The sequence below is a fragment of the Macrotis lagotis genome, chromosome X (genome assembly GCF_037893015.1).
Source record: "Macrotis lagotis isolate mMagLag1 chromosome X, bilby.v1.9.chrom.fasta, whole genome shotgun sequence".
NCBI classification, from domain to species: Eukaryota; Metazoa; Chordata; class Mammalia; order Peramelemorphia; family Peramelidae; genus Macrotis; species Macrotis lagotis.
In genome coordinates, this window is record NC_133666.1 from 210186422 (window position 1) to 210199123 (window position 12702).

A 12702-nucleotide genomic window follows, 5' to 3' on the forward strand; every position below is an offset into this window, starting at 1 on the left:
CAACTCAGGACGAGTGGGAGGAGCTGGATATCAGACATCCCATTTAAAGGAGTGCTTTATCATTTAAGCTAAAGACTTCCACAAAAGCAGTGCTAATCTTCCCCTTTTAGGAAGTTGGAACACCTAGTGACCCTTGATACAATGTGATTTATTATTAGGGGCCAACAAGAATCATAAAGATGCTAAAGAATTTGAGAAAAGTCGACTCCTCAGTTTGGGGTGAGTGTACTAACCAGATGAATGTAGATACTAAGGGTTCAGAGCTGGACCTCTCATAGAGACCATCAAGCAAAAGCTTACTATTTCCTCTTTTAGGATGGGGTGCCAAACACCTGAACATGATTAGAAGTTGCACTAGAGAGGCACATTAAGGTATAAACTGAGGTGGAAAAAGTTAGTCTCATAGGTCTCAGTAAGAACATAAATTTACAAGTGAATTTGCCGAAGGATTCTGGAAGTATTCAGAGTCTTTAAGAGTCTACCTTTTGGGGTGGCTAGGTAGCACAGTGGATAGAGCACCAGCACTGGAGTCACGAGTACCTGAGTTCAAATCTGGTCTCAGACACTTAATAATTACCTAGCTGTGTAGCCTTGGGCAAGCCACTTAACCCGGTTTACCTTACAAAAACTAAAAAAAAAAAGTCTATCTTTTGTCTTTTTTTAAATAATAAGACCATGGTAGGTAAAATTTAATCCACTGTCTCTTAGTCTTTGCAAATAATAAGTGCCAACCTGCCTGTTTAATCCAGAAAACCCAAAATGTAAACTTCCATCTCTGCTTATCTAACCTGACATCTAATATATCATTTCAAGGCTTGATTTCTCTCAGGAGACTGCAACTGAAAACCAGGCAGATATTGTTACAGGCAACCATGAGATCCTTCACTGGAACATCAATAATGGAAGAAACCATACAAACAACAGTCTAAGCTATATTCAGCACACAGAAAAATATGGATCTTTCAGTTCTGCCAAATAACAACCACCCTGACAAGTTCCTACAACTTGAGGTGAAATCTTTGGTAAAGAACTCTGTCCTTCCTCAAGTCAATCTCCCAATGCTTCCAGGTGGCAATTATCCAGCTGTGCAGCACTGGCATAACCTGGTCTACTCACAGGTAAGACTCAGAAGTATGTAAAGTCAAGTGGTACTTCTTTTTCTCTATCCTTATCAAGTTCTCTATTTGTGAGGCATGTGACTTTGAACAGAAAATGAACTACTGATCTTAAAAGTAACATTTGGGAAGGGTCTCTTTTTTTTCCATACAAGATGCTTTCTTTTCTTACCACCTTGGTCACAGTATATAGAATGAAAGAAATTCATCCTAATCCTGTCTCAGAAAGTTACTGTGTGACTCTGGGCAAGTCCTTAAGTCAATAGGGAAAATAATTGAGAAAGAATTTGTGAGAATCAAGTAGGATAATAGATGCAAAATCTTCTGTCAACATTTAAATGTTACATTAATGTCACTTTCTAGTTTTTCTTGTTCCTTATTTTAGAATTTTGCACATGCCTTTTCTTAGATCCACTTCTCTACTCATTTTAACCTCTCCATCTAAATATCTCCTAATTCAATATTTGGATAAATTCTGTCTCTGCAACAAAGAAAACATAGGGAGTAGAAGAGTTTAAAATGAACCTTTATTTCTCTCATATGAAAAGTATTTGAGATATTGTTAACATATTAAATTCATTTTTGAACAATTACCATTTTATTATAAAGTCTCTATTTTGAGGGACATTTGACAACAGATAACTTTTTAACCGTTCTGTCGAATGAAAGAGAATAGAGAAATTCTTTTTTTGCCCAGGAAAATCTCAAATTGACAGTTCAGATTTTCCCATTTATTACAGTTTCGTTTATTCAAGAAAGGTACAAATGATTCTTGGAACTCTCAATCCAGTCTGCATTTTATTTCCCATTTTTCTCAATAAATGGAAGATGGAAGGAACAAGAAAGGAAAAGTTTTAAGATGAAAGCAAGTTTGTTACACATGAACAGGAATTCCAGAGTAGAGTGGAAGATATATATTAAATCAAACATAAGCGTTTTGGAACTAAGTTAAGAGAGATGGTGGGGTAATGGGGTTATATAATGATAGAAGTTCTCAATCATTGGAATGAGGGAGTATTATTAGGGGGAATGAGTTCAGACAGGTTATCATCACCCCAAGGAGGGCAGAAGACCTCTGTACTTGTGGGGCAGATTAGTAGGAAAACTTGGTAATGAATCTGGACTTTTTTTATGAAAGACCTCTATGATTTTTCCATTAGTGAGCTCATCAGTTCCTCTGAATTCAATTATCATCTATATGTGGATTGTTTCCAGATTTATATCTAGCTTTAGTCTCTATCCTGAGTTCTTATCCAACATCACTGATTAAATATTAATTTAATATTTCAAACCAAATTTCCTATAGGCATCTCAATTATACATGTTCAAGCCTCTTCCACATACACTACTTGTCTACTTGTCTAAGTTTTTCTAGTACTCTTAAGAGCAACCAGATTTTGTGTAGTTCTATAAGTGGAATGAGGTAAAAAAGAAAAGAAAGCAGAAGAAACAGAGAGGTAAGTGATCAGGAACATAAAAGAAAGACTAAAAGTCTAAAAGTTTGAATAGAAAGTTTCAATAAAGCCTTTAAAAGACAATATACCAGCATAAAATATTGTAACAAGAGAATGAGCAAAAAAACCCCAAAAGAGTCTAGAACATCATGAACAAGAATTTTACCATGAAAAAAAATCTGATGGAAAAAATCTCTTAGAGACATTTCTCTATTTAGTTTCTGGATGAGGAAGTAGAAAAGAGGAAAACTTTGGTCCTGATTCAATAATTAGTTATTAAATATAAGTAGGAACAAATAATTTCTCACATGATATCACTAGGTCAAGGAGTGTAATGGGATATTATTTCACAGCAAGCAATGTATAAACTTGGGAAGATTGATACAGAATGGAACAAGTTTATAAAGAATTAAGGAAGCAAATATATTTGAATTAAAGGAGACAAATATATTTGAACATAATCAAAGTGGGAATTTGTTTTTCTTTATCATGCAACTTTTTACAAAGGTTTTGTTTTCCTTATTTTTCCCCAATAGTAGAAGTGGGAAGGGAGAGTGGCATTAGAAACAGTGGTACCCTCCTCTTCCCTGCCCCCCCAAAAAGGGGAAAAAAGAAAAGGGCATTATAGTATACTTTTGAAATGCATGGCAAAGACAGAAGGCCAGAAGAAATAACAGGCATGCAGGATACTTTTGAAAAAAAAATGCCTACTTCCCCACACCAACAGACCTAGTAATATTTTTAAGAATTTTTAAAATGTACTTTTTAGAACTACAATGTTTGTACTTTCTTTAAAATGATAGATCTAAAAGCAACAAAAATGAGCACAGCAACATATACAGCATAAAATCCAGGAAATGACAGAACTAAAAGTGGGGACAACCAGTTCAATTTAGATTCATTTAGTCAGATGCATCAGCCTAGTAGCAGTAGAAGCACAGCATGATCATTGCTATCATAAAATGAAATCATATAAAAGTTATCACTGTCCCAAGTAATTTATCCACCACTCTAACAGCTTAACAGAATCTTGCCACATGAAAAATTCATCTATTGCTTAGCCTTTATTGCCCCTGCAAAGTGGGAACATTTCAGATTCTATAGCCTCCTAGAGTGAGTTTGAACCCTTTGAAGGTTCAGCTCTTAATAAATGGCTTTGGCCTCTCCTAGGAACAATTTCTGAGTCTCACATATTCAACACCTTGGAGGGATATCCTCACTCCAGAATGAGAAAGACATTCCAGTTGTTCAGTTGTGTCCCACTCCTAAAACACTGGAGTGGTTTGCCATTTCCTTTTCCATCTCATCTTCCGGACAGGGTTAAGTGATTTGCTCAAGGTCACATAGATAATGCCTGTGTCAAATTTAAACGCATCTAGCTGTCTTACTGATGCCAGGTCCGGTGCCTGGCCTAACTGTGCCAGGTCCGGTGCCTGGCCTAACTGTGCCACCTAGCGGCCCAAACTCATAAGGTCAGGCTAGTGACTAACATTTCCATTTGGTTTTCAAGTATCACCCACATTTCAAAGTTAAAATTTTAGCTAACATTTTACCCTCTGAGTAAAAAAGTAACAGCTTTGGAGTGGTCTGGTAAACGAACTATAAATGACTTCTTCCTTAAATCTTTGACAGAGAGAAAAGAGAAATGTTGCTCAGCAGCCTGGTAGCAAATCAAGTGTGAAAGACCCAATGACTGTCAATTGTATTCTGGGTGAACCGAGTACCTCCACTTTCAAACTGAAGAATAATCCTTTGTATGGGGACATAAGGCTAGAAGAGGCCTTGGAAGAAAGAAAGCAGATCCCTTCTTGGACCATCCAAGACTATGATAAGCATTCTCTGCAGTCTAACCTCTCTGGCTATTTGAAGGTACTTAAGTTAAATCAATAAAATTCATCTTCTGAACTGTGTGAGAGGTGAGCAATTAGTATCTCAGATAGCAGAGGAAATTGCCATTGGGCCTACACTGATTATTTGAAAAATGGAAGTTTCACCTTCAGTGAATAAGAAACAGGTTTTCTTTTTGTAGTAGCCTGCCTGGGCTTTGGTTTTGCTTTTTTTCATTTTTTTTCTTCATACAAGCCTGTTGGTTGTTTTCTGTGTCAAAATTAACTTCAGTGCAGAGAAAGTAAAAAAATTGTCATGACACAAAAATCTATTATGTTTGAGACTGAAATAAAAAGATTAATGAGGAGGCAGTTAGGTGGTGCAGTGAAAAGCGCACCAGCCCTGGAGTAAAAAGGACCTGAATTCATATCCAGCCTTAGACACTTAATAATAATTACCTAACTGTGTAATCTTGGGCAAGTCACTCTCATTGCCTTAAAAAAAGATTGAGAGAAATTAAGAATTATTAAATGTTATTATTCAGTTGCTTTTCCATCTTCTTTGACTCTTTGTGACCCCATTTGGCATTTTCTTGGTAAAGATACTAGAATGCTTTGTGTGGGAAAGAATCAAGTGTTTGCTTTCACTAAGGTGAGAAAGAATATTACCAGAATCTCACAGAAGTCTGTGAGGATAATACATTACAAAAACCAGGATGTCTGGTCTTTGTGGAAACTAAAAAGATCACCTGTTTACTGGAAGGGGAAAGTTAAGACAAAAGGAAAAGTTTAAACAACTTTGCATAGGTTGAATGGGAGTCTGCTCTATTGTTCCTTGCCCCTGGGGGAGGAAGTAGCTGTTCTTGCTCCTTAGTATAAAGAGCAAAGTGGAGAAACCTATGGGGTGGGGGCAAATGTATCAATTAGATTTGTGACCCCAGCCAATGTTTGGTGTGAAGGGGTAAGAACAAAGCTTTTGAAAGTGCATCTAGGGGCAGCTGGGCGGCACAGTGGGTAGAGCACTGGAGTCTGGAGTACCTGAGTTCAAAGCTGACCTCAGACACTTAATAATTACTCAACTATGTGGCCTTGGGCAAGCCACTTAACCCCATCTGCTTTGCAAAAACCTAAAAAATAAATAAATAAATAAAAGAAAGTGCCTCTAACGTTTTGGGGGCCCCCTCCCACCTTAAGAGAAGTGTACCATTTATTGAGATATCTTAATAAAAAAAACATTTTAATCACTCTAGACTAAGTATTCACAAGCCATTTATAACAGTTTGCCAACTCCTTCTCCAACTCATTTGGCAGATGAGTAAATTGTGGCAAATAGGGTTCAGTGACTTAACCAGGGTCACACATCTAGTAAGTGTCTGAAGACAGGTTTGACCTCAAGAAGATATCTTCCTGACTCTTTCATTACTTTGAAAATGACAGCCGGGATACAGTGGATCACAGTGGATAAAGCACCGGCCTGGGAGTCAGGAGTACCTGAGTTCAAATCTGACCTCAGTCACCTAGCTGTGTGGCCTTGGGCAAGCCACTTAACCCCATTGCCTTGCAAAAAAAAATGATAACTGAAAAAAAGTATCACATGATTATATTAGAAGCCCAAAGATCAGCTAAAGGTGTAATATTTCTACCAGAATTAGCTCTTTGTACTATAATGACAGCATAGACTAAGAAAGTAATTTGAACAAAGAAAAAGTACATATTTGACTTCCAGATTTTTTTTTTGGTTTATATTAAGCCCCATACCTGGAATAACTCCTATTTTTCCTCCAACACTTAGAATTCCCTGCCCTGTCCACAATTAAGCTAAAACAACTAGGTAATGCAATGGATAGAACTCTCTATTTGGAATAAGGAAGATCTACATTCAAACCCATCCTTAGATACTTAAAAACTATGTGACCCAGAGAAACTTTAACCTCTGTCTCCCACAGTTTCCTCAGTTGTAAAATGTAACAATAGTACCTATATCCTAGGGTTGTTGTACAGATAAAATGAAATAATTTGCTAAATACTTAGCAAATCTTAAAATGCTTTCTAAAGGCTTATTCTTATTAACTACCATAAAAGATTTTTCCATATCCCACCAATTGTTAAAGCTTTTCTATCTCCTGTGAAATTATTTTGTATGTTATTGGAGATTTGACAGGAGAAGCACAAAGCTGACCTTCTTGATTTTGGTCAATCACATCTGCTAGCTCAGTGTTTGAGTGGTTTGGAGATGATAAAACACCAATCTAATTCTGGCCATGTATACTTTAGCGCTGAAGTACTCTTGTCCTTTAAAATCATGAAGCAATCCCCTTCTTGACCACTAAGCAGGAGGAGGTGAAGGAAGGACTCAGTAATCATAGTTACTTGCCTTTTAAAGGACCAGTGAGTCATGAGCTCTTCTTGTTCAGTGATGAAGAATAATATTATTAAATTGTTTTAAAACACCAAAGTTCTACAGTACTGAGTTACTCATGGATAAAGAAGCAACCAGCAGCTTTGTCATCATCAAAGCATCTGACCTCTGAGACATCAAGTGCCTAGATTGGGAAAAGGAACCATATGCATTCCCTGTTCATTCACTGGATATGCATTCAAAACATCTATATGCATCCAAATACACAAACATTGACACAGACATATACTTGTGGTAAAATACAGTGGCAGTTTTGGTAAGATGTAGTGACAGTTTTGTGGTAAGTATACATATGTATATTTTAAAAAGCAAAGGCAAATCATTCTAAATGAATTCTTGATTTCATTCCTTCATATATTTAGAAAATTGCCCCCATCCACTAGTGTTTCCCTGATACCTAAAAATTACCCAGGTCTCTCCTATTCCTAAGAAGTTCTCATTCATCTACAAATCATTCTACCTATCGTCCTATACCTCTTCTCTCTTTCTCAGCTGAATTCTTTAGAAAATCATTTAAAATCAATGCCTTTATTTCCTTTCTTACTTGAATCTATGCATTTTTACTGTCTTGCTTCAATTATCATTATATCACTGAAATTGCTCTTTCTAAAGTTACTCATGATTTCTAAATGGACAAATAGCCTGGTCCTTTATCAATCCTAATTTTTTTTTAACCTCTCTGCAGCCTTGTATACTGTCACCTTTCTAGGTTTTCATGATACAATTTTGTCTCAGTGTTCCTATTACTTACCTGACTGTTCTTCTCAGTCTTCTTTATTATTTCTTCCTGATATCATGCTAACTGTGGGCATCCCACAAGGTTCTTTCCTGGGCTCTTTTCTTTTGTCTCTCAATATTAAAATCTTTCTTAGTAATCTCACTTGCTTTCCTGGGTTCAGTTATGAACATATCCGGCCTTTGACACTATCTGTGTGGTCCTGGACAAATCACTTAACCCACTCCTATAAAGTAATTTGTAGAAGGAAATGACAAACCACTATAGTATCTTTGCCAAGAAAGCCAAAATAGCAAATAAAAATTATGATTTTCCTCTTACAGAGTGATTCTTTTTTTTTTTAGTTTATTTTTTTGCAAGGCATTGGGGTTAAGCGGCTTGCCCAAGGCCACACAGCTAGGTAATTAAGTGTCTGAGGTCAGATTTGAACCCAGGTACTCCTGACTCCAGGGCCGGTGCTCTATCCACTGCGCCACCTAGCCACCCCTCAGAATGATTCTTCTGTGAAGGCAAACTAGACCATCTTTTGCTTCAATTTTTCCTTTATCTTTAACTACTAAATGGGTGTTGTGCTGAGACTAGGAAGAATCTTAGTTTGGGAGGCATTAGGGTCATTGCCAGTCAACTCCTATGACTTTGGAGAAGTAAATGAGGTTTCTACACAACTCAGCCTCAGTACATCCAATTGATTTGCAAGTCAAGACATTAGCCAACTGATGTCATTGGTTCTCTCAGAGAATGAAAAATGAACAAACAACAACAGTATGATCTAACAGGAATATACACAATTGCAATATATGAAACAATTATTCATCTGACATTCTGTTGAAATTTTTTTCTATAAGAAGACTTAGGGAGGAGCGGCTTGGTGGTGCAGTGGATAGAGCACTGGCCTTGGAGTCAGGAGTATCTGGGTTCAAATCCGGTCTCAGACACTTAATAATTACCTAGCTGTGTGGACTTGGGCAAAAGCCACTTAACCCCATTTGCCTTGCAAAAAATAAAACAACCTAAAGAAGACTTGGGGGCAGCTAGGTGGCGCAGTGGATAGAGCACTGGCCCTGGAGTCAGGAGTACCTGAGTTCAAATCCAGCCTCAGACACTTAATGATTACCTAGTCGTGTGGCCTTGGGCAAGTTACTTAACCCCATTGCCTTGAAAAATCTTAAAAAAAAAAGACTTGTCAGAATTCTCATGATTGTCCAAGTTTTTCAGAGGCCAGAATCTATGCTTGAGAATAGTAACACCTTGGTTTTCACCTCCATAATTTCTGCGTTGTGGTAAATGTATATTTGGCAGTAGTTACCCACCTCATGAACTCAGAGAAGAGATATTTCTTCCATAACAATAGGCTGAAACTTCCTTCATTTACAAAGAATGTCAACTTCTTATCATCTGTGAATCTTATCCATTTAAAACAATATCTCTGTAGTGTGTAAATAATGCATGTGAATAACAAAATAAACTGAAAAACCTATCTAAAGCAAATAATTCCAACTGTATTTCAATTCTCATTATTATATCATTCTATATATATAATTTTTGATCTTTTTTGTCTGCAGTTCATTTATTCATTCAGTGTGCAAGGAAAAGATGGAAGAAAAGAGGACACATTTTCAAATCTTTTATTTAAAATGCCTGTCTACTTTATGAGTTTTACTTTCTTTCAAATATTAGCTAGATTCTTTCATTTCCCTTGCATTTTTTTTTTTTTTTTTAGATTTTTCAAGGCAATGGGGTTAAGTGGCTTGCCCAAGGCCACACAGCTCGGTAATTATTATCTGAGGCTTCATTTGAACTCAGGTACTCCTGACTCCAAGGCCAGTGCTCTATCCACTGTGCTACCTAGCCGCCCCTCCCTTGCATTTTCTAAGATCAATTTATCAAGGTAAAGTTTTTGTGACTTCTAATTGACACATGGTTTTATAGAAAAATTACCTAGAGCTTCAAGCAACATACTTGCTGTCAAAACTTCAAACTTGAAGGTAATTCTTCCATCCCTCATAATTAGTCAATCAATCATCCAATGAACATGTGTTTATTAAGCACCTAATATGTCTTCTCTTCTCTAAGCTTAACATCTGTAATTCATCCAGTTCATCTTCCTATTACCTTTACAATCTAGAAAAATAAAGCAGTTCCTAGATTCTTTATACCTATATGTTAAAAATATATTCTATAATTTTAAACTACTGAAGCTAATACAGATTTTTCAAAATATGGGCTCTTTGCAATCAGCTTATGATAGTATTACCAGATTTACATGTCACTTTAAATTTTAAGAAGCACTCATTTTACACATATCCTGTTTGATAGATTGTACAAGTAACAGAAGTATTTTGTTAATGATGCAGAGACTGAGACTCAGAGATGTTAAATAACTTGTTCCAAAAAAAAATAATGTTTTATAACACTTTAAAGTTTACAAATAATGATAAATTTGCTGAGATAGGAAAAGATGTGGTTTTAATGTGTCAGATATTTTTGTTATTCAAAACCCTCAGATTTCCCTCTCACCGAATTCAGTATCCAACTATCAGTAGCTGTTAGTTGTGTTTTTCTTGTTGACTTCTTTAGATAAGTGAAGCAAAATCTGAAATTTGACAGCTCTGATTTTAGCTGGTCAACCACAAAAACAGATTTACCGTTTATTCTGTCTTCAAATGTTTCAAGATGTGTCCCTATTAATTGTGGAGTTTTTGCATATAATTAGTCAAAATAATTTCTTGAAATTATGTTGATTTTATAATTTTTCTTTTAGGAAAACCCTAATGATCTACGGTTTTGGTTGGGGGACTCATATACACCTGGATATGATGCCTTGTTGAAAAAGAAAGAACGACAATGGAAGCAATCTAAATACTGCCGAATAAGCCTGATTGTATTGGTTGCTACCTGTATATTGGTTTCTATAATTACTGTTTGCAATTTCCTTACTTGAATAATCTGCTAAAGTAACATTTGACTATGGAGAAGTTCTTTTTCAATAAATATTTGTATAAATATGTATTCTTGTTTTAGTTCTGCTTCAATGCTCCACCTTGGCATGAAGGTGAACTTGAATTTTTAAAGATTATGCAAATAGAAGGAAAGCTCTATATTTCCATTTAAGATGGTAAGACTTTGAGTATAGGTCTGAAATTTATCTGTTGTCTAAAACCTAGTCATTTAAATTGTGCTATAAAATGTTTAAAGATCTTTGCATTCAGAATCATATTTGAACTTGACAGCAACTCTGTGAAGCATATAAAAGCAAGTAACAGAAGCCTTTTGTGAATAGATTGATTAACCTAAAGGCAGGAAAACCTGAATTAAAATCTTAAGATGTTTATTCCTTGTGTGACTCTGGAGAAATCATTCAACCTCAATTAATCTATTATTTCCTTATCTGTAAAACTGGAATGATATAAAATTCATAAAATTGTCTGCAGTTCATTGGAGAGTAATGTTTTAACAAAGAAAAAAATTGACTTTTGGGGTAAAAGAAAGAATTGTTGTAATCAATATGCAATAAAGAGAAACTGAGACACAGAATTCCAAGCATGATCAATTTATTAGAAAGTTAGCAATTACCAATAAATGGTATCCAAGATACCTTCCCCCACTATCCCCTAATAGCCAAGGATGCATTTGACAATCATGACAGCTCTTTTATTGTCAGTAAAGAGGAACTTATCAGCCTATACAATCTTGGGCAACATAGGCATATCTCATTTGTGAATGTTCAGTACTGAGGTTGCTAACTTTAAATTACATCACCGTTTGTTGAATATATGATCCACATCCTCTAGAAAGTCCCATGGTTGGCACTTCCTAAAGGAGAACAGGGACCTTGCAATCTGGTTGACACTTTCCAAGAAGGCATTTTATTGATTCCTGATTACATTGAATTTTTGTGGGGGGGGAAACACTCTAGAAAGGGGAGCTAATATGCAGAGTGATTGTTAATGAAACTGTAGAACAGACCAAGTTATTTGTTCTTATTATTATAATATGCTTAAGGCAAATTTATATGTAGTAGTAGCAGGGTGGTTGAGATGGCAATGTATAAAATGATTACTCTTATGATGGAGAGTGGCTCCCTACAAATACGGAGCTTGCAGTTTGAGGCTTATTTCAGAGGGAGTTCAAGTTCACTTAGGGAGAGTAACTAAAACTATATAGTAAATTGATTAAGATTTAATAAAATAATACAAAATAAAATATCAGTTTTCAATTCCCCAGAACATAAAGGTGCCACATGGGATATAAGGAGCTAAAGATATAAGGAATAATGTAAAGAACAAGAGAAGTGAAAACAGAAAAATTAAACTGATACTGGACTAAATGTCTTGACCCTCAAGGGGAATCAATGTATTTTTGGTAAGGAATTTCATAAATGGGAAGAAAGGAGCTAAAAGACAGAAGGGAATGTGTTCTTTACCACTATAAAGTTCATAGACAAATCAGTGAATACTGATTCCTATCATCTCTGGACAAGTTGAAAAAGAATGGGAGGGAGATAGCAGAGGGAATAGGCTCAAACCAAAGGACTAAAAGTGGGACAGAGAGTGAAGGAACCCATTGAAGAGGGATTCCCAATATGGAGGGAATATATTGGAATGCTTGGTAGACTTAGTCTGGAGGGGGGGGGGGGAGTTATATATTGAGAGATCATATTCTTTAAATACAGTAATGTACATCTATAGTCAATCATTTCACTCAAGAGTAAGATATATCTGAGTTTATGGGTGTGAGGTCTACTCAAGTGGTAGATGGGAGAGGAACACAGAGACAAAAATGAGATGACATTGTCTTTGGAAAGGACATTAATCATTAAGGATTAGGGTACATGGTTCATAAAACAAAGTAAGTTCTATCATAGAAAGCCACTACCAGCAGACATAGTTTCCCTCATGAATTGATATTTCTAAGAGCAATATACAAAAAAAGAAAAACATCTACATAGAATGTATAGTAAGGGAGAGTTAATCTTTTAGGCAAACATATATTTGGCATTTGAACAATGTGGATGCACTCTCTTTAAATAGAATTTGAATGTTTTGACAGTTTGGTTTGATAAAGGACCTCAGTGTCTGGTATCTTATCCTGGAGCCAATGGGTCTGTAGATATTCAGTTTGCTAGTCTAATATCTCTTACCTACCACTTTCC

General features: G+C 35.9%; 1 protein-coding gene across 1 annotated transcript; it reads left to right on the forward strand.

Moving 5' to 3' along the window:
- The first annotated feature begins 820 nt into the window (after positions 1-820).
- On the forward strand, positions 821-10509 carry MINAR2 (membrane integral NOTCH2 associated receptor 2). Its single transcript, XM_074208406.1, has 3 exons — positions 821-1118; positions 4202-4438; positions 10312-10509. Exons 1-3 carry the CDS (start codon positions 954-956, stop codon positions 10489-10491), a joined length of 582 nt encoding a protein of 193 aa, XP_074064507.1. The 5' UTR covers positions 821-953; the 3' UTR covers positions 10492-10509.
- Positions 10510-12702: the final 2193 nt, after the last annotated feature.